The sequence below is a fragment of the Cyprinus carpio genome, chromosome A15 (assembly GCF_018340385.1).
Source record: "Cyprinus carpio isolate SPL01 chromosome A15, ASM1834038v1, whole genome shotgun sequence".
In the NCBI taxonomy this organism is placed as follows: Eukaryota; Metazoa; Chordata; class Actinopteri; order Cypriniformes; family Cyprinidae; genus Cyprinus; species Cyprinus carpio.
In genome coordinates this window covers 25,170,997-25,195,828 of record NC_056586.1, presented here as the reverse complement: position 1 = coordinate 25,195,828, position 24,832 = coordinate 25,170,997, and the positions used below count along the sequence as shown (strand labels likewise).

At 37.0% G+C, this 24,832-nt stretch overlaps 1 protein-coding gene across 7 annotated transcripts in view; it reads left to right on the top strand.

Moving 5' to 3' along the window:
• LOC109058609 (rho guanine nucleotide exchange factor TIAM1-like) overlaps positions 1–24,832 on the top strand; it is an 82,310-nt gene that overhangs the window by 38,335 nt on the left and 19,143 nt on the right. For 6 of the 7 annotated variants that reach the window (XM_042771775.1, XM_042771779.1, XM_042771774.1 and 3 more), the window contains 11 exons: positions 768–992; positions 2,694–2,879; positions 5,330–5,476; positions 5,816–5,890; positions 7,139–7,309; positions 7,695–7,799; positions 8,280–8,361; positions 9,508–9,594; positions 10,998–11,210; positions 11,536–11,636; positions 24,140–24,334. In XM_042771775.1, the coding sequence (XP_042627709.1) occupies positions 768–992; positions 2,694–2,879; positions 5,330–5,476; positions 5,816–5,890; positions 7,139–7,309; positions 7,695–7,799; positions 8,280–8,361; positions 9,508–9,594; positions 10,998–11,210; positions 11,536–11,636; positions 24,140–24,334 (1,587 nt within the window). Of the gene's footprint in view, positions 1–767; positions 993–2,693; positions 2,880–5,329; positions 5,477–5,815; positions 5,891–7,138; positions 7,310–7,694; positions 7,800–8,279; positions 8,362–9,507; positions 9,595–10,997; positions 11,211–11,535; positions 11,637–17,902; positions 17,956–24,139; positions 24,335–24,832 lie in introns of all 7 variants that reach the window. The other variant, XM_042771781.1, reaches the window with a different exon arrangement.

The window sequence follows — 24,832 nt, the reverse complement described above, 5'->3', positions numbered from 1 at the left end:
ATGATTTTTGGCATAAAAGAAAAATCTATAATTTTGACCTATACAATGTTTTTTTGGCTATTGCTACAAATATACCCCAGCGACTTAAGACTTCTTTTGTGCTCCAGGGTCACATATAAAGTCTGACTTACTAATATGTTCAAAATAGTAGCACACCATTTATTTATTAACAATAAATATGTTTACTTTGCATTTTTATCCAAATTTTGCTAACTTTTAGCAGAACTGATCAAAACTCACAGCTATAGTCGATAACTGTCACTGGCTGGGATTTATAAGTTGCCTAAAATGTCCGGGTTTTGGCTTTGTTTTGCTATTGACGTGCTCTCTACAGTTCTTATACATTACATGTACGTGCATTTGCATTGCTTTGACCAATCTCTTTAGATCCCACCTTCTCACATGCCATGATTGGTCAGTTATGTACAATGCCTGCACGCTATTGGTCAAGCTAGTTTTCAGTCATTACCATCAGAAAGTATGAAAACCATAGGAAACAAGACATTTTAGGCAGTTTAGAAATCCTAGCCAGGACATATCTGGGAAAAATAAGACTTATGGTTGCCCTTGTTATTTGTCAATCGGAGAATGGAAATTCAAATTGAGTGCATTGTATTGTGGGATGCCATGGTATACCAGCTGAAATACCGCGTATTTCATGCATATTGAGAATTTTCTCACCATGCACAGTATACATACTGCCAGAAAAAAGTAGAGTAGTGTGTTAATATACTATTTAACCTTTGACCCTTGACCACTTTCTGTAGACCTGTAGCCAGACTGAGCTTGAGAACTGGATCACGGCCATCCACTCGGCCTGCGCCGCGGCCGTCGCTCGGCAACACCACCGCGAAGACACGGTGCGTCTGCTGCGGGCCGAGATCCGGAAGCTGGAGCAGAAGATCGACATGGATGAGAAGATGAAGAAAATGGGAGACATGCAGCTCTCCGCCGTCACCGACGCCAAGAAGAGGAAGACCATTCTGGAGCAGGTTATTGATTGGTTATTTACCATGTTTGGGTCTGAATTACCCACAATCCTATGTGTTTAGGGTCAGATCATCCAAAAACTGCAGCCAGTCAGAACATATTTGATGTTGAGGTGCGCTCAGTATTTTTCCTCAATAAAAAAGTTAGAAAATAATGATAAAATTATAAAATAAAATATAACATGTAATATAAAACATTAAAAAAATTATTTTATATAATTATATAATATATAAAATTTATATAAAAATATGTTATAAGTTTTAAAATCTGTTTAAAATTACAATAAAACAATAAAAGTGTCAACAAAAATCATAGTTGACTGTGAATAGATCTTTAGTACCTGAAAAAGTTCAGGGTCAGTAAGATTTTTAAAATTTTTTGAAGTCTCTTCTGCTCACCAAGGTTTCATTTTTATAATAATTTTTGATTTTATAATAAAAAAGATGCAGTAAAAACCGGAATATTGAGAAATATAATTACCATTTAAAATACGTGTTTTCTGTTTAAATACATTTTAAAATATAATTTATTCCTGTGATGTAATATGCAGCCATTATTACAGTCTTCAGCTTTAATATCATTTTTTAACGTTTCTTATTATCCACGTTGAAAACAGTTTGTATATTCTGTATATCTTATGTAATATACACTAATATGGAGTAGGGTTTTGGACCGATGAGATTCGTGGGCGGGGCTAACTAGCACAACATGATGGTACAGAAGCTAATGACAGAAGAAATGTTTTAAAGGTACACCCCAAAATGTTGGTAACCCATCAGTTGGTGGTAGCCATTGACCTCCACAGTATGAAAAAATACTATGGAATCAATGGCTACCGGAAACTATTTGTTTGCCAACATTCTTTAAAATATCTAATTATGTCTTAAACAGAAGAAACTCAAAGGTTTGGAACAACTTGAGGGTGAGTAAATGAAAACAGAAGTTTTAATTTTTGGGTGAACTGTCCCTTTAATGTTCAAAATGATTGTCGCTTGCCTCTGGTTAGGACAAAAGGTGTTGAAGAGTCTGTCAGCGCTGTTTTGTTTTCTATAATTATTGTATCAATATCATAAAGCGTTACAGCACTAACTTCCTCCGTATCCGCTGTATTACTGCAGATTTTCATCACTGTAATTCCGATGCTGTCATAATGTTGACAGAACAATGATTCACTCCACACACTTGCTGCAAAAGTTCACGTTCCACTCAATGGATGTTTACGCAAGACACAGAGCTCAGAATGGCCCGCGGCCCGTCAGGAGGAGGGTTAGCGGGTGCCTGTGTGGGTATTTAATTTTGGCAGCGTCGGGTTACGCATTGTGCCTGGGTGAATGGCAGCAGGGTTGAGTTCCTATGGAGTCCCAGACCTCTCTGCCAGTGGAATGTGTGGCGCTGTTGTTTGCTACTTTGTGTGTTGTCTGGACCGCTGCCCCCTCGCCGCGTCTTCCAAAAAAAAAGTGGCAGGGAGGAGACGCCGTGGTGTATAAACCCACTCCACTGCCCTCCAAACACCATTTTATTTGATCAAACCAGACCAAACACAAGGCATGGAAGCTTCTAAATATCTAGAGATGGTCCTTTAAGGCTAAATGTAATATAATGACCTTGTTTTTCAAGAGAATGATCTTTTTGACGACTCTTATATGCCGCTAACCTGCTGTAAACCAAGTTCTAACCGATAACTTTCTCTCTTTTCCTCACAGATTTTCCTGTGGGAGCAGAATTTAGAGCAGTTCCACATGGATCTATTCCGTTTCCGCTGTTACCTGTCCAGCCTGCAGGGCGGCGAGCTTCCCAATCCCAAACGCCTGCTGGCCTTCGCCTCCCGTCCCACCAAACTGGCCATGGGCCGACTGGGCATTTTTTCAGTCTCTTCCTTCCATGCACTGGTAATTATCCCTCAGTTTTCCTATATATAGATATAGATATTTCTATGTAGATAAATAGGTAGATATAATTTTTATTTTTTCTAGATATTAAAAATTATTTAATATGTATTATGTTATTATATATCAAGATATATATTGCATTTAATATGTATGTATATATATATATATATATATATATATATTTATGTTTTTGTGTGTTTGTGTTTGTTTTTAATAATATATATATATGATTGTACTTAAAAAGTAATATATATATATATATATATATATATATATATATATATATATTTTTTTTTTTTTTTTTTTTTTTTTTTTTTTAATATAGAGGAAAATAAAAAGCTAATTTTTGTGTAATTTGAGGAAAAGAAACAATATTTTTGTGAAAGATAATATTGACAAACAGTTTTAGAGATTTCAGTCTTTCTCCTTTCAAGTAGATATAGAAAACAACTCCCTGATGTCATTAAGGGAACTTACTTCGACTTATACCTTTTTTTTAAATGTTTGGTATCTAACTTATTTCTAACAGAAGCATTTCTTGGAAACCTACATCAAGCGCATCAGTGTCGCTCTATTTTTACCCAGAATGCTTGTATTACCCTGCTTCCTTCCCACCGGTCAGTGTTGGTGTATGTGGGAAATGGATTTTGGCTAAAAGGAAACAGTAGTTGAAGGGTTGGTTGGTGTATTTTCTTTTGGATGTGATACGGCTCCGGCTCCGGCTGATCAATACCATCCATCCTCAGATTCGCCTCCAGCTCTGGCGTTCTGTGTAGGAGCTGGAGGACACTGGGATACAGGGAGGTTTTATTTTTGTCTGTGCAGCTTGGATGAATTTTTTTGGGTGGAGGGGGTGGGGTGTTCTTGAGTATTCACATTCTGGGAGGATGGAGAGAGAGGATAAGTGTTGGGTCCAAATGAAGTGGTGTTGGCCCGTGTGCTGTTCTTCACAAATAATGGCTTGGTTCAGAGCAGTGGAGAGGGTTTTTGATGCAGCCGGAGTGCTTTTCTCCATCAGGAGACCCAGAAATGCCACAGCGCGTTCAACACAACAAGCGTGTATAATTTTTGAATGACACTGAAAAGAACTCGCCAAACACTTCACTAACCTTTAAAATTCATCCGGACCCGAGTGACCACAGGATGCAAGTTATTTTTGTGTGTTTGCTGCTCATTTATGAATGATTAAGTGTTTATTTGATTTTGGTAGGGAAAGTCACATCTACCAACTGTTTTTGCTGAAAAAAGGAATAAAAGAGCGGTGATGGATGAAATCCGTCCTCTGACATTTCTTTTGAGAACGTCAGAGCAAAAACAATTGTGACGGACTGAATGCAGTTTATTGAGAAACTTTATCCAGAAAATGGTGTGATGGGGATTTGTCTTTTCAGGGTTGTTTGTATTCAGCAAACGTACACGCTTCTGCTTTCTTATTTTATTAGTGATTTAAATGCAGGAGGACTCCAGAAAATGCCTTGATCACACAGTCACCATTAATAACAGTCAGTGTTTGTGAGCTTTGTGTTCTCAAGCAGTTCTGATCAGGACATTGACTTTTCTACTAAAAATCAGGAAAGCAGCTGAATTTTGGAACATGGCAGCTAGTTTCTAGCTGATCATTAGCTGGTGCAAGCTTGCAAAAACCAACAACAAACCAGCTACCAGTTTAGACCAATTTGTGACCAGTTTGTCCCAGCTAATGACCAGTTTAGACTAGCTTTCAACTAGTTTACTCTGCTGATGAATAGTTTAGACTAGTGAAAGATTCATTTAGACCATCTAACAAGCAGTTTAGACCATCTCATGACAAGCTAACGACCAATTTAGACAGACTCATGACCTATATAGAGTAACTAATGACCAGTTTAGACCACCTTATGACCCATTTTGACTAGCTAACAGTTTAGACTAACTCATGATGCATTTAGACCAGCTAAGGACCATTTCAGACCACCCCATGACCAGTTTTGTTTAGTAAATGGCTCATTTAGACAAACTAAAAACCAGTTTAGACCAGATAATGGCCAGCGTAGACTAGCTAATGACCCACTAATGACCATTTAGATCAGCTAATGACAAGTTTAGGCCAGCTCATGACCTGTTTAGATTAGCTAATGACAAGTTTAGACCACATTGCCACCAGTTTAGACCACCTAATGACCAGTTTTAGAAAATCTTATTACCTATATATACTATTTAAAAACCAGCTTGCACATGTAATGGCCCATTTAGACCTGCCAATGTCCAATTTATACCCAGATACTTGAAGACCTTTGCTTATGAAGCTCACGGCTGAACATCAGTGTGACTGAATCAATGAGAACATGTTTTACCAAGCAGCTGTGTTCATATCTCAGACTCCTGCTAGGAGCAGTCTAGTCAGTTTGATCGCTGGGACACACAGTATGAATGTTGTCCCTGTACCTCATGCGGCTGTTTTGTGTCTGTAGGTGGCGGCTCGCACAGAGAGTGGCGTGAGGCGTAGGACACAGGCGATGTCGCGCTCCACTAGCAAACGCAAGAGTCGCTTCTCCTCACTATGGGGTCTGGACACCCACTCCAAGAGAAAGAGTAAAGGTCATCCCAGCATCAGCCAGGTAAACTAAACATGCGTTTAATTCACACTTGGAGTTTTCTTCCAGAACACATAAACATGCATATGCACAGATCAACAAGCCCTGCTTAAAAAAATAAAATGCACATTCATTTGCATGCTGGTCCGGACATGCTACCTGCTGGTGGTGCTGGTTGACCAGCAAATCTTGCTGGTTAAGACAAACCAGCATCTCAAGCAAAGGACAAAGACAATATGAGATGGTCAACAGCACTTTTTTCAACAAGCAGATGAAATGAAAGCTACAGAAACACATACAGTTGGTTTTCGTGTTTTGGTTTTGGTGGATGACTGCTGAATGATAGATGATCTTTTGAAACAGGTTTTTGCGGAAGGAGATGACCAAGTTAAAGGTCCTCTGGAAGGCATGTTTGAGGGTTCTTCTTGTGAGACGACGGTAAGAAACATGCATCTCTCAATATTACACTACATCTATAAAAGTGGCAAAAACACACAAAATACTATGTGAGCCCCATGCTCCAAATCAAAATTGCCCTGTTCAGAGAGATGCGCTCTGGGCCAGATCTCTGGAGTTGGTTGGCAGAGATGTGGGCGTATATTCATCACTGGCGTTGGCGGAGGTGTAGGCATTCGTGGCGTAGCAGCATTAGAGGTGGTTGTGCTATAATCCACTGACCTGGGGTGCAGATAAAAGTGCTGATGTTCTGATTCACTCACTCCATCATAAGCAGAGAAAGAAAGATGGTGGAATGGGAGATTACAGTGCATTTTTATCCATGTTTAATGGCTGGAAAAGTTTTTTCGGTCGGTAAGAACTCTTATTGTTTCTGAGAAGTGTCTTCTGCTCACCATATAATTTATTGCTGTGAGTCAAAGCTGATTTTTTTTAGCATCTTAACTCCATTCTTCAGTGTCACATGATCTTCAGAAATCATTCTAATATGCTGATTTACTGCTCAAGAAACATTTCTGATTATTAGCAATGTTGAAAACAGTTGTGCTGCTTCATATTTTTGTGGAAACCATGATGCATTTTTGATGCAAGTTAAGTATAAATCTGAAATATAAATCTTTTTTAACATTATAAATATCCTTACTGCCACTTTTGATCAATTTAATGCATCCTTGATTAATAAAAAAATAATACATCAAAATCTTAATGACCCCAAACTTTTGAATGGTAGCGTAATGTATACTGCATACTTTAAAAAAAAATAGTATGCAATGATAGTATGCTATGTTATTGTCACATACTGTCACAGTGTTGAAAAAAACTGAAATAAAAACACTAAATTTAATCCAGTTTTGTGTAAAAGTGTAATCATTTTTGATCTTACTTCCTGTTCAGTGATCACAATGGAATTTGAATATCAAGTTAAGCAAATTGCATCATGGGAAACACAGAACAATATGCTCTAGTTGTGTACTGTACATTTTGTCACATGTATGTAAATGTATTTTATGCATACAGAAAATGTGCATATTCTGCACAAAATAAATACTGCAGAAATAATGTAGTAATGTCTTTTTTATGCTAGAAATGATTAGCATACAGTGCACCCCAGATGACGAGTTCTTAGAAATGATGAGATGAGGATGATTATCATTTCACATGATTAATAGCATCTCTAAAGGCCTCGTTCACAGCTGAAGCTTCACCGTGCTTTCATTTATCACATTACAGAAAGACACCAAGACCCCAGTGAAAGGCCTGCCAAGACCCAGCACAGATCATGACATCTGGTCCAGAGACCACCTCACTCCATCATGGGTGCTGCTGCCAAACGACCAGCCTGTGTTAGCCATCATCCAACCCGGAGAGTCACCCCTCGACATGCTGGAAACGATCTGCAAGGTAACGCCAGGAAACCTAAGATCTCTGGTGCAAGAAACATTCAGCGTTCTCTTCCGCTGCCAGATTTTCAGAGAGTCGCTCCAGCCTTCAAGGAATTGAATGTCAGTTTGAAGGTCACTGGTGTAGTAAACTCAGATGCTGTGTCCCGCAGAGGGGTTTCAAAGTCTCAAGCTTGTGTCCACCCTGTATAAAGCAATTTATTCGCTTGCATGCCAAATAAAAAAGTGTGCTGCATCCTCTCTGATATGAGCGTTTGGGCCTTTTAGCGTGTGATTCCTGTCCATCTGGCCCACTGTGAAGAAGATACAGCCCAGTAACAAGTCTTGGCATTGCTCTCCATCCATTAAATGTGTGTCTGCTTACATCTCTCCTGGTCTCTCTCCAGGCTCACCAACTGGACCCCACTAAACACTACGTGCGGCTTAAGTTCCTCATTGAGAACCAAGTGCAGTTTTATATCCCCAAACCGGAGGAGGATATTTATGATCTGGTAGGTTATGAGTTAAACTCGCTCTCCCACCCGCTGCTTATATGCTGTCTCATTACTTTCATCCTGCTGGGACATCACACTTCATCCAGACACCCTGTCCCTTCCTCTCTCCTTCACGCTTTAATAACAAAATCTTTATTACTTCTGTGGAACACAAAAGGAGATGTTTTGCTGGTCCTGTTTCCTTTTGACCTAAAAAAGACCATTTTAAGCTATGGAATTGCTTCATTCTTTCGAAGCTTCACATCATCCTTTAACTTCTGTTCAGCGTCTTCGTTTATTATGTTTTGAGTGTGCAGGTCAGACACAATCTATCAAACAGGAACATAAAGTTCTCCTTCTGTGAAATGTGATCTGTATTCTGTCACTCTTGCCCTTTCATGCCCTTCCGTGTGTGTTGTTTATGCTCTTTGAATGTGGAATATTAAAGTCATGTTCAGTGGAATATTAATGAATAATGTCCTGTGCTCTTCTTCTCAGCTGTATAAGGAAATCGAGCTGTACTGTAAAATCAGGAAGGTCATCCAGTTTGATCGGGATGAGTCCTGCATGATCGGCTACGGTGAGAGCCAAAAATGTGTTATGTTCATCAAATCATGTCTGTTTTACATTCACCTGTTTATACTGGGAACTTTACACTGGTGCCTGGAAAAAGTGTTCCCAGTGGTTTTTAAATGATTCTTTCGATAAAAAGTTTACATATATCTGAGTACGTCCACTCAAAGTAGTAGCTTAATAAACGCTATTTTATCTTATATGGTCATTTTATGCAGGATGACAAAATGAGATCACATGACCAGCCAAATCCAACTAGTTTTATCTCAGTAAACTGCATGTTTTTGGACGCTTTGGTTGACAGATTATATTCAGTTTAACTACTGAAAACACTTGCTTTTTGGTGATCTTACATCCACATCACAAAATGTCAATATAAGTTGTAGCAATGTTATTTTAGTATTATTCATATACTATTATGGTATTTATTAATGATTTGGATAAGCATTTATATTTAAATTTTCATTTTCATTTGAGTTATTTTAGTTATTTTTATGTGCTTTTGTCATTTTTATATTTTAGTTTTCTCTTTATCTGTATTTTATTTTTATGTTATTTAGTGATTTTAGTACTTCAACTTAGTTGTACTTCAGTTAGTTGTAAAAGGCAAATAAAAAAAAAATTAATTTACGTTTTACATTTAATATTGATTTTTTATTTCAGTTTTAATTCAATTGCCGAAAACAAATTTTAATACTTTTAGTTAATAATAACAACACAGAGTTGTAGATGATTGTATTTATTACTTTTATTTTTGCATTTTTATTTATTTATTTATTTATTTAATTTTTTGCATTTTGTATTCAATTCTATTTATTACTGCATTTGGGAAATCCTATAGAGAATATGCTATTTTATACAAATGCATGTCTATATAATGGTGGTGGTGGTAGTTAAAGGGACAGTGCCGTGAAAAATGTATCATTCTATGATCATTTATTTTATGGTCCATGTAAGAACAAAAAATTCAGATTGGGTTTAAAAAGACATGACGGAGAATTTATGATGACAGAATTGATATTTTTGGGTGAACTATCCCTTTAATAATCTGACCTTGTACTTAAAAGGCTGTAGGTTCAAACCCTTTTGAGGTTTGCTTCATGATTATACTTGATTTAGGATGTCTATCACTTCATCTCTCTGTCTCTCACAGGTTTTTCTATCTCTGTGGTGGAAGAGGACAGCGTTCAGCAGCTCTATATCACTGACGTGAGAGCTGGAGGATTAGCGTTCGCTAAAGGTTCATTAGCTCGTTTCACCTCCTAATTACATTCTCTTTCTCTTTTTCACCCCTGTCTCTCGGTTTGTTCTTTTCTCTCTCTCTCTCTCTGTCTGTTCAGCATCTGTAAAGTAATTGCTGTGATATCTGTGCTGTGCTCCTGGTGTTATGAAACATGTTGTCAGTTCTATGGGGTTTCTGAGAGCCAAAGATTGCAGATTTATTCTCAACCCTTCTAAACTCTGAATAATGACAAACGATAGAAGGAATCAGAGAGACGATTAAAGTCAGAAGTATAATGCAAAACATGATTTTCTTTGCTCGTTTTGAAGATTTTGTAGAGCATTTACAGGCATTTTGCACACAGAAACCTTAAAGGTACAGTAGCAGAATTGGCCCATTTAATTCTAACATTGAAGATTAAAGCGTTCTAAATAAACAGCAACACTTTGCACTGTACTCTTTTACAGTATTAAATGATTTTTAAGTAAATTTATATTCAACATTTCGCTTACTCTTTTCACTAGACATTAGCTAATATTATAAGTGGATTTCAGGGCAAAATATAGAATATGGCCCCTTTAAATGACCATCAAAACAAGCTTATCTTGACATCCAGACACTGTCAACATGCTGAATAAGACTCTGGTCTCTCTGAGTGATGTCTGCGTGATCAGTGTGGCAGGATCAGGTCCGACTGGCTTATTGCTGACATTTCACATCGCCCAGAGAACTGGGTCAAACCCACAAGCTGTAGGGGCTGAATGGAAAAGCTAGAGACAATCTCTTTTTTTTTTGTTGCATCTATTTATTTTGAGGCTGGCCTTCAAATCAGTGAAGACAGGACATTGTATTACTTATATAACATATTTGCAATTGAAATAGCATATTTAAGTAAAATAAAAAGTAGGACAGGACTTAATTTTATATGTTGCAGTCTCATTGGATTGTAAAAAGCGGGGTTTTAGTAATTCAGCTGATTCAATTTAGTCACTTATTCTAGCTTATTTATCTCAGTTGATTGCCAATGCAACATTTCTACGTTTAGTATTAGCATGCATTTAAGTTCACGTTTTTAATCTAATATTTATTTATTTTGTATTAGCTCTTATTTTATTTCAGTAGTTTCATTTTTGTATTTATTATTATTATTTTTGCAGTTTTTGATTTTAATTGTATTCATTATGGATCAAGGAGGATTATTTATTTTTGCATTAATGAATCACGCAAAATAAGACCATTTTTTTCACTCAAGGGACCATTTTTTATGTCATGGGATATTTAACTTCCTTTGCTTTTTGTTTTTAATAATTGCTTGCAAGCTCTATGCATTTAACCATTTCACCATGTCTCAAGAAGTCTATGATTGGAATATTTTACTACTTAATTATTCATGAAATATTACCATATATAAATGATTGCAGGTCTGAACGCAGGAGATGAGATTCTGCAGCTGAATGGGAAGGATGCCCGCACTCTGACCTTCGCTGACATGAAGGTGGCGTTCGCTCAGGTCTCTCTCTCTCTCACCGTCAACACGCTGCCCCCTGTTGACCGCCGGCAGCTCTGCTTCCTGCCACCGAGACGCTCGGACGCTGTGGACAACGTCTACACGGACATCTTCTCTCAGAGTCAGGGTGCGTGGAGGCCAGAGATCTGCCGAACCATTTATTTGACCATTTTTGTGTTTTGATTTGACTTACGATGCTATAATGCTTCAAAATAACCGCAAACTGGTGCATAAATATTAACAAGGGGTTCATGCTATTTAGAGTTTTTAGAAAGATGTTTGAAAGTTTTTAACTTTACACTCCTATTGATAGCTGAATGCATTATTATAGCCAAAATATTAAAAGAAATGCACAGATAATCTCTGAAATGTTTATATATATAACATCCAGAAACATTGCAAGGTTTAATGCAGTTATCTGAAAATTAAAAAAAAGAACTGTGGTTTCGCAGAGGAGATTCTTGACGATGGAGTGGGTCTGATTGTGGAGACGTCAGGAGACAGTTTAGATGACGACTTGGAGCTCTTCGCTGAGTTTGACGACTATGGGAAGGTAAATAGCTCTGCTTACCTCAGTTTTGATCATAGATTTTGTTCCAAGATATTAGCCTGGATCTTGTGCGGCTCCGCCTGTAACGAAGGGACACTTTTCCTGTCTGTGCGTGGGTTTCGTTCACGCTCACCAAATCTAGAACTGCAGGCCTTCGAAACTCTGAACTCTGATTGAGAAGAATCACACTGCAGAAACGCTCCACCATCTGTCATCCGTGCTGTTTTTAAACGGAGGGGCTCTTACAGTTCAGTCGGTTTCTGTAATTTGTCGTGTCACGTTGATAAATCTGACCCTGTCTGTCTATTAATTGTTTTATATTTCTGTCTGTGTATTCATGTCTGTCTGTAATAAGGAACTGTCTGCAGATGGATCTTGTACCAGAAGCTTTTGCTGAGTGTTTGGAGATAATTAGTTTGCGTTAAGACGGGTGACAGTCATTTGATTTTCTTTTGCATCCTAATTGCTTTATTATGAGGCACAATTAGCCAAATCTTGAAGGCGACGATGAAGATGGTCTCAGAAGGTGGTCTCTCTCTGAAAAGTGTCAGACAGATATAACGCATTCAGACGTCGTGAGAGTGTGTCTAGTTGTTTTTCCACATCTCCAAGCTGCAGGATACAGTCACAGTTGTTTCATTGGACGGACGTGTTGATGGATGTGTTGAGATGATGGAACCAATCAGATTCCACACGACCCTTTCATATTTACATAGAGAAACTATTTTTAGAAACCTGTTTCCAGAATTCCCTGTTCATCCTATGTCACTAGAGCAATGTTGAGTTGAGACCTTAGTAGTGGAAGCAGAAAAAAAATATATTTGATGATTATATTTGCTGATGTTCTTCAATTCTCCAACCTAACATCAAGACCTTACGCGGTTTAAAGCCAGTCTTTGTTCCTAGTCCAGCTGATAATGTACTGCAGGGATACTCTTAATTACTTGGGGGCCACTTTTAGGAAACAAAGTGAAATTGTACTTGATTTTAATTGGTTTTAAAAAATGTGGCTATTGTTTTTTATAATGTATGCAATATTTTAATTTTCCATTTCCATTGAAGTCAATGCATTCATGATATTTATGAATGTTTCCAGTATGCTGACTTCTCAACTACTTCACATGCAAACTTCTTATATACTTATTATTCATGTGTAAAGTCAATTAACAGGTTTTAATTGGATGCAGCAGTTTAGAAATCAGTCCATTTGGTCTGTTTTCACTGTCAAGCTTTCCACATTTTGCCGTTGTTATCACATTTTTTGTTGCTAAGTACAGTTCACACAGTTTGAATATGCTCCAAGCTGTTGCACCAATCAGCGATGACAGTATTTGCATATCCTGATGTTTGGCTTCTCGATTATTCGTGCAGAAATACGACTTGCTAAATATTTTTGGAATTAATCTGCTTGCTCCACCAATTAAATGCAATATAAATATAAGTTTCACACCCCGTCTGATCTGCAAGCAAGTGCCGCAGCATGATAAAACTAGATTTCTCACATTATAAGCCCGGTCTTTGAGCGTCTCTGATGTGCAGAATGAGTTAGTTCTGGATCTGAAGGGTGTGTTGCTGTGGGTTGGCTGTCAGGCCCAGCAAAAGATGAACTTTGGGTCAGCAGACAGACAGCAGGACTCTGTGTCTCACTGGGAGCTTGGAGAAGATTGCTTTTGGCATGCATAGACATGTATCTTTCTCTTTGCATAGCACTATCTCTCTGGCCTTTATTAAAAAGGAGAAAGTAGCATTAAGGGGAAACAGGGAATGCAAAGGAATCTATAAGCAGCTTTAATGCACACTCATATATACACATACGCACACACATCAAAGTTAAATGTAATGCAGGAATCTTTAATGAATGTAATTCAGGTTTAGTCTGAGTGTGCTCTGAAAATATGAATACTTTTGAGCTGCGAGACACAACTAAATATGATTTCCCTCAGAAATTCGGGGGGGTTTTATCTTCTATGCCATTATAGTATATTGTGTCCCCAAAAAAGTATTTGGACACTTAAGTCAAACGTATTGTGAATGTCAATGCATTAGAAACAAAATATCAAAGAAGCTGCATTTACACACACACACACACACACACACACACATATATTTATATATAAATGTAATACAATTTTAATCACTAGTGAGTTATGACTAATATTCATCACAGCGATTCAACACTGTATGTCCCCAAAAAGGGACACTTAATAACATTAAATATAAATGTCAGTGCAACAAAATATTAAAGAAGTTGCATTTATTGCATTTCTTTCTTAAAAAACATGGCAGAAGCTCAATTTTCAAGCAAAACATTTCAGAAAAACAAATTAGTGAGGCTAAAAGTAATTGCAAAAAATGACTCAGAAAAGTTTAAAAGGTTTGTGATGAGAGTTAATCTTTACTTTTAAATGCCACTTTGTTTGATAATGTGTCATGCAGTGTCATTCATGCATTTTTATTGTGGCTATCGTAAGTGTCCCAAAAGCTCGCCAAAGCTCTGACTTCATTGTTATTTGTTTTAATTGCTGAAACTTGTTGTAACGTATCCATTTTTAAAGCAGCTGTCAACACGTTCGCTTCATGAGCTCAGGTGTGAATAACGGTACATTAGCAGTGCTTCACTGTCTGCTGGGATGTTATTCTGTAGGTGGAATAGAGAGGGATTTGTACGCAGGGATCATTTGAAACATTTTCCTGTGTGATTTGTGGTTCTCTGCTTGCTGATCTCCACTTTAACAGGCGGTTGGGCTTGCGGTGTGTGATTTGTTATATCAGGAGACGTCTTTGATGCTAAAAGTGTTCAGTAGAGGATTTGGCAAGTCGAGTCTTCAGCGCTGGTCTTCTTCTGTGAGCTTTTCTCATTCTATTTCAGGTAGCTGATGGTTTTTGCTGTAACAGACAGTTCTCGTTTTTTGTGCATTTCCGTTTAAAAGACTAGGGTCGGTTTTGGATGTTTTTCAACAAAGTTGCTTCTGCTCACCAAGGGTGCATTTATTTAATCAAAAATACTGTAAAATCAGTAATATAGTGAAATATTATTACAATTTAAATTTAAAATGTAATTTATTCCTGTGATGCAAGTCTTCAGTGTCACATGATCTTCAGAAATCATTCTAATATGCTGATCTGCTGCTCAAGAAACATTTCTGATTATTATCAATGTTTAAAAGAATTGTGCTGTTGTGTTTTTTTGTTGAAGAAATGTTTATTTTTTTTGGGATTGTTTGATTTTTAGTGATTCTTAATGTTTTTCTTTTATTTTGTAACATTATAAATGTCTTTACTGACACTTTAGATCAATTTAATGCATCCTTGCTGATTAAAAATATTAATTTCTTTCAGATTGTCCTCAATCAATTTGATTAATTGTGCATAATGTGTGTGTATTGTGAATATTTATGTATAAACACACATACATGTATATATTTAAGAAGTATAATATATATTTATATTTATATATTTTAATGAAAAGTATATAAAGTAAAAAAAATATATGTGTGTGTGTGTGTGTATATATATATATATATATATATATATATATATATATATATATGTATAAATATATAATACATTTATGTGTGTGTATTTACATATACATGTAAATATACACAATACACACACTTATATTATGTAAACACAAACTTTTATTTTGGATGCAATTAGTCACGATTAATCGATTTGACAGCACTACTTTCAAAGAAAATTTCTTACTGACCTCAAACTCCATTCAAAATTAAATGAAAGTGAATGGAAATAGTCAATTTAAATTTCATACACATTGACAAAGAAAATACGTTTTTTAAGGATGGTACAACAAAAATGAATTCCATCTTTCTGACGAAGGCAGCATGAGTCTGCAGAGCTGAAGTGATTCTGTCGTATCATTGTTCTGCGGTGCATCGTGTTCTTGCGCTCCACCATCGCAGCATGTGTTCACGAACTGCAATGAAGCCTGAATCACAGGATCTGAAGGCGCATTTCTCTCCGTGCTCTTTTAAGTCCTAGTGCATTCATTCTGTTTATTTTCCCCCGCTGGCTGTCTCTCTCTCCACATGGCAGTTCAGATGATCAGTCTTTATGAAACAGACACTCGCTCCAGTCCTATATAATAAATCATGAGGCATGCTGACAGCTGTTAGACAGTTTGCACATTAAAACCCTTCATCCACTTTTAAGCGCCGCTGCTATATACATACACATGCAGATGGACATTTTTGGCCTTTGCGTCATGACTCACAATCCTCTACCATAAGAATTGCATTTAAAGTTGCAAATTGTTAAAAATACCTCAAAACCCCTCTTGCAAGTTGTTTTTGAACACCAGAACACATTAGAAATGCATCTATTAGTGGCCAGGTGAACCCGAAACCAGCTTGATTGGGATTGTAATTATTTCTGCATGCTGGAAAAAGAGCTTTAACCAGCCTAAAATGTTTTCAGATGCTTTTTTTATGATTTTGAACAGCTAAAAACTAAATTTTCCAGGCTGGGAGACCACCATGTGTCTTTCAAGACCATCTAATCAACTGATTTAAGTTGTTATTGTAAGCAGGGAATGGAAGGAAATTCATTCTAAATGTGGATTTCCCTTTGTGTAGGTGTGACTGTTTCTTCACAGCGTGGAGCCTTTTATACTCATAATGAGATCAATAAAAAGATCCATAATTCCACTGTAACACTAAGTTCATTTCTAGATTCATACTTCGAAGATTTCGTACTTCAATTGCGGTCACATTTACTGTTTTTTAGCTAATTTCCTCAGCTGAAATTTCCGTAGGAATCCATGCGATTGGGAATTTTACACGAGGGTAAAAGATTTCCCCACACTGATTTTAAAACGGATTCAGTATGATTGTGTGAATTGACCACATCGACTAGCACGCATCTGATAATGGTCTGGTATTTCTGTTTTATTGTGAGCAAGTCATCACTGCATATAATAAATGCGTTCTGCAACTGCATTCTAATGATTTCTTCTGAAAAAACAAGAATGCAGTACTTCACTCTTCCTCTACTTTTTTCTGTTGACTTCTATTGGAAAATGTTAACTAATATCCATTAGCCAGTGAACGTCATAAAGCTATCAGAGGTGATCTCTCATTAAAAACGGTAAAGTTTGTTGCATAAAATATTATCCATTCTAATGAAATCGCAAAAGAAAATGCAACCACCAGCGTTCCGATTTGTCATCTCAAGTAAAGGTTTTGATTTTAATTTGTTTATTTAAAGTGGTAAGAAAAAGAGGTATTCTTAAAATAATATTCAAGATATTATTTACCCTGATTTTATGATGCATCTTGGTAAAAATGCCTAATATTCCCTAATTTGACGATATTACCTAAACTTTACGTAATATTACAAATTTTACCTAAATATCAGTCAGTATTTTGATCGATTTCAATATTTCGCAAAATAAAAGCAGTCAAATTTCAAAAGTTTCAAAGTATTCAAAATGTATAATTCAACTTACAGTTTGCAAAGGAGTAGAAAAGTGAAAATTAGGATTAGGCATAAAATAATGAGTTCAGTTTTTATAAGGGATGATACAAGACTTCTTCACCGTACAAATGGATGTCAAAAACAAAAATACTATGAAATGCTACAAATCATATTTTGTGGCAAGTGTGACATTCTAAAGCAAAACAACATAAATTATTATGGAGGAAACAAGTATGGATTTCATTTGCCAAATATGATGCAGGGTGGTGTAATCAACTAGTCTTTCAGGCAGCTAACTAGTTCATTTTATTTTAGTAGTTTTGCATATCCGTAACTACAATATCTCTCTCAGTCTCACTGGATTGATATTCTTGTGCGGTTGAACTTGCACAGCCCATCACGAACAATCACAACAATCTTGTAAAGGAGATTCCTTCAACTTCCTCTTCCTCTTCCTCTTCCTCTTTCCATTCACCCTTGATTGTTTTTGCATGTGTGTTGAGTATCTTAACTTATGTAGCTCAGTGTTTGCTCAGCGTGCCAGGAAGAGAGAGAGAAGATAAATGAGGTGGTGTCGCATCAGAACGGGAGGGTGAATACAGAGTTGGACGAGCAGAGAGGAGGTGGGCGAACGAGTCTCTCTCTCTCTCTCTCCACTTTGTTATTTGTTGTATTTGTCATAAGCGGAGGGATGTTGTCGGGTGCTGCAGCAGTGAATCTGTGATTTCTGAGGCGTTTCCTGAAACTGATCCAGCGTCAGTGACGGTGGGCCGGCGTGATTCTCTCCGAGGCTGTTTCTACTGATCCTGAGTCAGTCATGTCTGTGCTCAAACGCAACAGACACAGCAAACGCTCGTCGGACTCAATCTATGACCTGCTGCACCTGGTGAGAAGCGTTTTACGACTGGCGTTTTTCTTAAATCACTGTCTTTTATTGATCAGGATAGGGCTTTGGGTTTCTGCGCTGGTTTTTGTTGGTGTTTTGTGGATTGTTGCTGTCAGAACATCAGATGTTTGGGTTTTCTAGTAAAAAGGGGCCATTATTAATATATCGTTCATGCACATTTTACTATGGTAATACCATGTTGCTGTTTTTTGTGTGATGATGAATTTAAATATCATGCATATTGTCATGGATCAAAGTACCATCATGTTAACATCTAATATTATGATTTTAGGTTTGTACTATTTTATAGACCAATCGGATTGTAATCATGAGCAATTTTGTGCTTTTTGCATGCTGGAAAAAGTTTAAACCGGCCTAAAGTGGTCTTGACATGATACCAGACTGGTTTCCAGCTCGATTTTTGTTGGTTTAAGGGGGATTTTGGACACTTTTGAACAGTTATAAACTGGTTTATCCATGCTCAGAGACCAGCATACACCACCTCAGGCTGGTTTAAGTTGTTATTTTAAGCAGGGTGTGGCAATCTTGGGATTTCATGGAGGAAAGTTCCCTGGAAGTGTGGATTTCCCTTTGTGTAGGTGCACAACATATGTGTTTGTTTCTTCAGAGCATGCAACCTTTAATACTCACATTAAGATCAATAAAAAGATCCATAATTGCACTGTAACACTAGGTTCATATAAAGTCAGGAATGTGTTTGGAAAACCTTTACTAATATTGGAATATGAACACCCTTATCTGTGAAGTCACACTGCAAGATTTAATTCTTGAAGTCATATTTACCCTTATTTTTAGCAAATTTTCTTAAAAATTTAGACAGGAATCAATGCGATTGGGAATTCCGCGTTGGATTTACCATACACATTTTGCAATTGTTTTAAGTTGTTCATGCAAATTGGCAACGCTGACTGACAGAAAGATACTTGGTTTGAAAGTGACTTTTTGAGAACACTGACACTAGACAATGTTTTTTTTTGCCTGCATAATGTCACTAATGTGATGCATCTTTAGGGTTAGGGTTTGTTCAAACAGGAGGTTGTGAGCTCTACACCTCAGCAAACACCACTAACAAGCGTGTTTTCCTTTCACAGCAGTGACATTGGCATTTACCCAGCAGTTAATGTGTTTTATAGTGTTGTGTGCTGGACGTGCGGGGTGGCGTATTTGCTCTCTGCTGTTGTGTTGTTCTGAGACTCAAGGACGCTGGGAGAAACACTGTAATTCATCCGTTGTGTGTCCTTGCGTGGGCATTCGAGGACCGCTAAGACTCTCACCGCTAATGAACAAGGAGAGCGGCTTTCACACGTAAAAAAAAAAAAAAAAACCTGTGTCAGCCAAAATAAGCACCTGTAGTCTGCTAAGTAAATAAAAGTAGTTTAAAGTCAATGTTAGCGCTTTCTCTTTGCAAAATGCAAATCACAAGGTTTGTTTTAATGAGTAGCTGGGTACATATTTTGATGAATCTGACAGTTTTGCTTATCCTGAGCTGGGACTTATTGATGCTTTGGGTTTCTGTGTTGGCTTTTGTTGGTGTTTTGTAGCTGTCAGAACGTCAGATGTTTGGATTTTCTTGGTAAAAGTGCTATATTTTTATGTAGTGTTAGTATTTTGTACATAGACATTTTACTATGTTAAAACTATGTTTTTTGCATGATAGTACCATGAAATACCTTAGAGTACCATGTAAATATAATGCATATCACCACATATCAAAGTACCAAGGTGTTATCATCTAATACTATGATTTTACTGCCACAATACTTTTTTGTATGGTTTTACTTGCTAGTCTTTGCTTTTAAAGACTAATCGGATTGTGATTATTCTGTGCTTTTGCATGCTTTTTTAGTTATTATTATAAACTATTTTACTTGAAATAAAATACTAAAACTAAAATTATGTTACTTGAAAAAAACTGAAATAAAATAAAATATAAAAAAAGTAAACTTATTTTATTTCAATTAATTGTCAAGGCAACTCTTTCCATTTTCATTTTATTAGTAACTTAATGTATTAAAATAACTACAACTAAAACAAAAATGATTAAAAACTATATTGACATATTTAAAAAAAAAATTAAAATAAAAAAAAATACTAAAACTTAAAAATAATTAAATGAAAATATGAAAAATAACTAATTCAAAATACTAACAAAAACTACAACGTTATCTCAATGAAATGAAATGAACACTGGTACACAGAGACGTAAAATAAAGCTTGTTTACTTTTAAGAGTGCATTCTGGGAGACCCGCCGGTGTCGTCATGCTTTGCATCTTCAGCGCGACTGTTTATGTCTCTCCACAGAAAAAAAAAATGTTTTAGTAGCTGACCTTTGGACTCTGTTTATATCACTGGTTTTTGTACGAGAGGTTTTCTGTGTGCAGTAGCCTTGATCTTCCTCTTCAAATAATCTCTTATGTCTCTGTTTTAAAAAGCCTCCGATGTGACTGCGTTGGTGGATGTGTGGCGTACGAAAGGGCTACTTCTTCTCTCCCTCTCTCATAGTTTCCTAATGTACTTGTCTCAGACTGTGCCACTTCAGAGAATGATGGAGAAATTCAGTGGAAAGCTGACAGCTGCTGTATCTGAAAGCGTGTGAACATGTCTCTGTGATAACGGGATCACAAACATCTTGACAGTTCTCTCGCTGCTTGTACGCCGCAGTTGTGGCAGCTGATGGTGTTTTAGCTAATGACTAAAGTGACAGGTGAAGCCCGACGCCCCTCGGAGATGATATTCTGCATCTCTGATTTAAGACCTGATTTATTTGTTTACACACAGACAGAGACACAATGTGACGCTCCTGAGGAATTATTTCGAAGCGATTCTTTTTTAATAACACATAATGTTCCTGCTACCTGACAGAAGTCACTAAAATTGTCACCCTGAGAAATCACACCTGATGTAGTCTTTGAAGAGCATAAACAGCCCATGGCCAGTCTGAAGTGCTTTATTTACGTGTATTTAAGTTTGCTGAAATCCAGTTACCTGTAAAAAATGGCAGGTTTAGGTAGGGCTATGCGATTAATCGAAATCGAGTCGCAATCGCGATTTGAGACGTTGCGATTTGCTAATATACATGACTGCCAGCCTTGAGTGACAGTCTTACTAACCAATAGAGTAAGCGCACCTCCATTCTCCCCAATCAGCTCTGCTCTAGCCAACGGCGTAAACGCCCACCATTAAAAAAAACAGACAGCGGGAGAGAGACAGAGTGGCATTATGGCGTCTACAGGGTCAGATCAATAGTTAGGCAAATTAAAACTAAAGAAAAACGTTATGTAACTTAAGCTTCAAAACGTCAGACAACGAAGAAAAGGTCATTTGCAAGAGCTGCATCACAATCAAGAGCTCCTTTATCGGTTCTGTTTACAGTACTGGAGAATAAAAGATACATTAGATGTTTTGTTAGTACATGAACATTATCTTACACATTTTATCTCCCCAACAGATTAATTTGAAATAAGTTTATATTGCATGTTCGCTATTCCCAATTCAGAAGACACAGCCTGTGTCTCCTGTGTGAATGCTTCTCATACTCGCTCCTCTCTTCCCCTCGCGGTGCGAATCCCATGTCACAGACGAGCCGTTCACACTTGCCGCACTCACGCAGCCTGTTTCGTAACACTCGGTTATATTGGCGCACGGCCCTGCATCGCAAATCTCCATAAACGCATCTGGCAGTATGGATGAGACTTGACGCTCGCGCGCAACCTGCGTCGACTCGCGCCTGGCTCCGCGTTTAAAACGAATGTAGATTCAGTCTAACTACTTGCTAATTTCACTTGGATGAAATGAAACATTCAGCACATTTTCCACTTGTTCTTAAAATCCCAAATACAGTGTAACATATGTAATACTTTAATAATTGACTAAAGAAATAAAGTTCTTTATTTTAAAAAAATAAACAAATCTTTCCAGTGAAATTCAGTAATTAAGTTAATTCTATAAAAGTAGTTATACCATTATAATCTTGTCTGCTGAAAAAACAAAAACAAAAAAAAAAACAGAACCCCTCCCAAAACACAATTGAAAATTGAATGGATTTCAGGGTTATAATGGGAATTGTATTGGTTTTAATGTAAACTATAATGGTGTCTATTTGATGGATTCTATTGGTGGGATGTAATCTGGCAGATGGCAACCAATAAAACAACAGTAATTTCTATTGGAATAATGCCAAAAACAAAAAGGGGTTTTGTAATGGTTTAATGGAAACTAAGAATCTTTTTTTTTTTTTTTTTTTTTTTTATTCAGCAGGGTAATGATACTCATACTTTGATGCACATTATTGACAATATTGAGCTGAAGCTTGACTTTGCAAATTTAAAATCGCAAATCAAATTGCAATATCTGTCAAAAAAATTGTGATTAGATATTTTCCCCATATCGCACGGCCCTAGGTTTAGGATAGAGGATAGAGAGCTTGTAGTTGAAGGTATGTAATCTGAGTTGTGTGAAAGTGAAATCACTTCCAGCACCTTTAAAGCAATGAAGTGAGCTTTTCTCTACTATCTGCATTCCCATTGGCTGTCGGTGCAACTTATTTGTATAAAGTTGAACTCAACTCAAGGTGGTTGCATCAATGAGCACTTTAAGAGATGATTCAGTAACATTTGCAATAAAGTTTGGGTCACTGAAAGTTTTGTTTCAAACACTTAGTAATGAGACAACTTTAAGCTGTCTTCTCAGTTTTGGTCAAGTTCATATGTACTTGCCTCTGGATGTTACCTTTAAAAAGCAGCAAAAGGTTGTTGATTTAGAAGGAAACTCTTCAGCCTCAACAGAAAGAGTGAAAGAGAGTGAGAGAATTAAAGATGATGGATGGATAGATAGATGGATATATGAGCATAATGATTAATTAATTGTAATTAGTTCTATATATATATATATATATATATATATATATATATATATATATATTTATATATAAATTAGTATTTATTTAATTTGTGATAATTAATTAATGCATTTATTCATATTTAGTTCAGTATTTTATTTATGTTCTTAATTTAATCTTTTTTTTAATTAAATTATTTTTCATTAGGTAATCTTTTTTTATTTATTTATTTATTTGTGTAATACATGTTTATTGTTTAATGCTTTGGCAACATTGTGCTACTCTACAAAGTCAAGACAGTAAATAATCTGAATTAGTATAATTTTTTTTTTTTCTGGAAATTGTAAAAATATAATGGTTAATACATTTAATAATCATGCAGTAATGTCTATTTTTTAAATAGTGCAGTGAATGAAATACTTTACAAATGAAAGGCTCTTCATGTAATTTGATTATTTTTCTCTTTTTATTTGAAGCTTCTAGGACTCAAACCAAAAGATCAGATCAGATTATTCATAACAAATGAATGAGTCTGGCATCAGTGCAAAACAGCTTCTCATTACAAAGCACTCGAGTTAAAAACAAAAGACTCAAAACAGTAAACACTATTACTGTAAAATGACTCATTTGCAGTGCACTGCGGAACAGATAGATATATTTCATATATAAGTCAAAAACTTCTTTAACAAGTTAAGTTGCAACCTTTTAACAAGTTCTTCATCATCTTGACTTGTCTGGGATGCATTCGGATCCTCAGTTTCACGTTTCTCATGTGTAAATAACATACAGCTGTCCTGCCTATGGCTATCCCTGCATATGTATCTACCATAGTATGAAGAGTGTAGCAAAATATCTACCAGTTGACATCGATCCCAAGCAGATAGATAGATGGATGGATGGATGGATGGTACTTTCTCTCAGTCCGTCAGTGTTACTGTGAGAATAACAGTCCATGTGCCATCACAGCCGTTCCTATAGCAACCGCATCCATGGACAGGTGCTTATGTTTTGGTTGGTGTACAGAAGAAATGAAGACATTTCAGAAGAGCAGGGAGGGAGGGATGGAGAGAGAGAGAGAGAGAGAGAGAGAGAGAGCCAAAAAGGAGAGGAGAGGCTGAAAATAGAGCAAATGAGCACTAATGATTTTTTATAGCGTTCTTCATCTGAGTGCCGGGATCCAGCTGCAGGTGCTGCAAGTGTTTGTGTGTGTGTGTGTGTGTGTGTGTGTGTGTGTGTGTGTGTGTGTGTGTGTGTGTGTGTGTCGTAAAAACAGCACAGGACTGTCAGATCTCTCACTCATCACGACTGTCTTTCTTTCTCTGTAGAGTACAGAGCAGGTCGCAGCTTTCTGCCGCAGTCTGCACGAGATGAATCCCTCGTCTGAGGTCATCGCTTCCTCGTCCGGCCCGGAGTCTTCCTCACTTCCTCCGAGCAACGCCACTCCACGCCAGCTCTCGGATGCTGACAAACTCCGCAAAGTCATCTGTGAACTGGTGGAGACGGAGCGCACCTACGTCAAAGTCAGTACCTCTGTGTGTGTGTGTGTGTGTGTGTGTGTGTGTGTGTGTGTGTGTGTGTGTGTTTGTTTAATCAGACATACTCGCCTGTGTGTTTGACTTACATAAGTTTGTGCCCCTCATCGAGTCGAGGCCTGAAGGGAAAGAAATTGTGCCCTTGGCTTGCCTTTTTCTGCACCCACTCACTCTTTGGCTGCATTTGAAATGGAATACTAGCGTACAGCATAGTGCATACTGACTTAAAAATAGCATTTGAAACTCGATGCATGATTTAAAACAGCAGTTTGTCACATGACCTCACAGTATTCTATGCAGTGTGCTTTATTGTATACTTAAAGGGATAGTTCACCCAAAAAAGACAGTTCTGTCATTGCATTTTTGCTTCTTCTTTGGGAACACAAAATAAGATATTAGCCTGTGGCATGCACTGGGGGGCTCGAGCCCCTGCCCCTTTAATTGCCGATGCTAAAGGTGCCCTCATACCGCCACTCATATAATCCT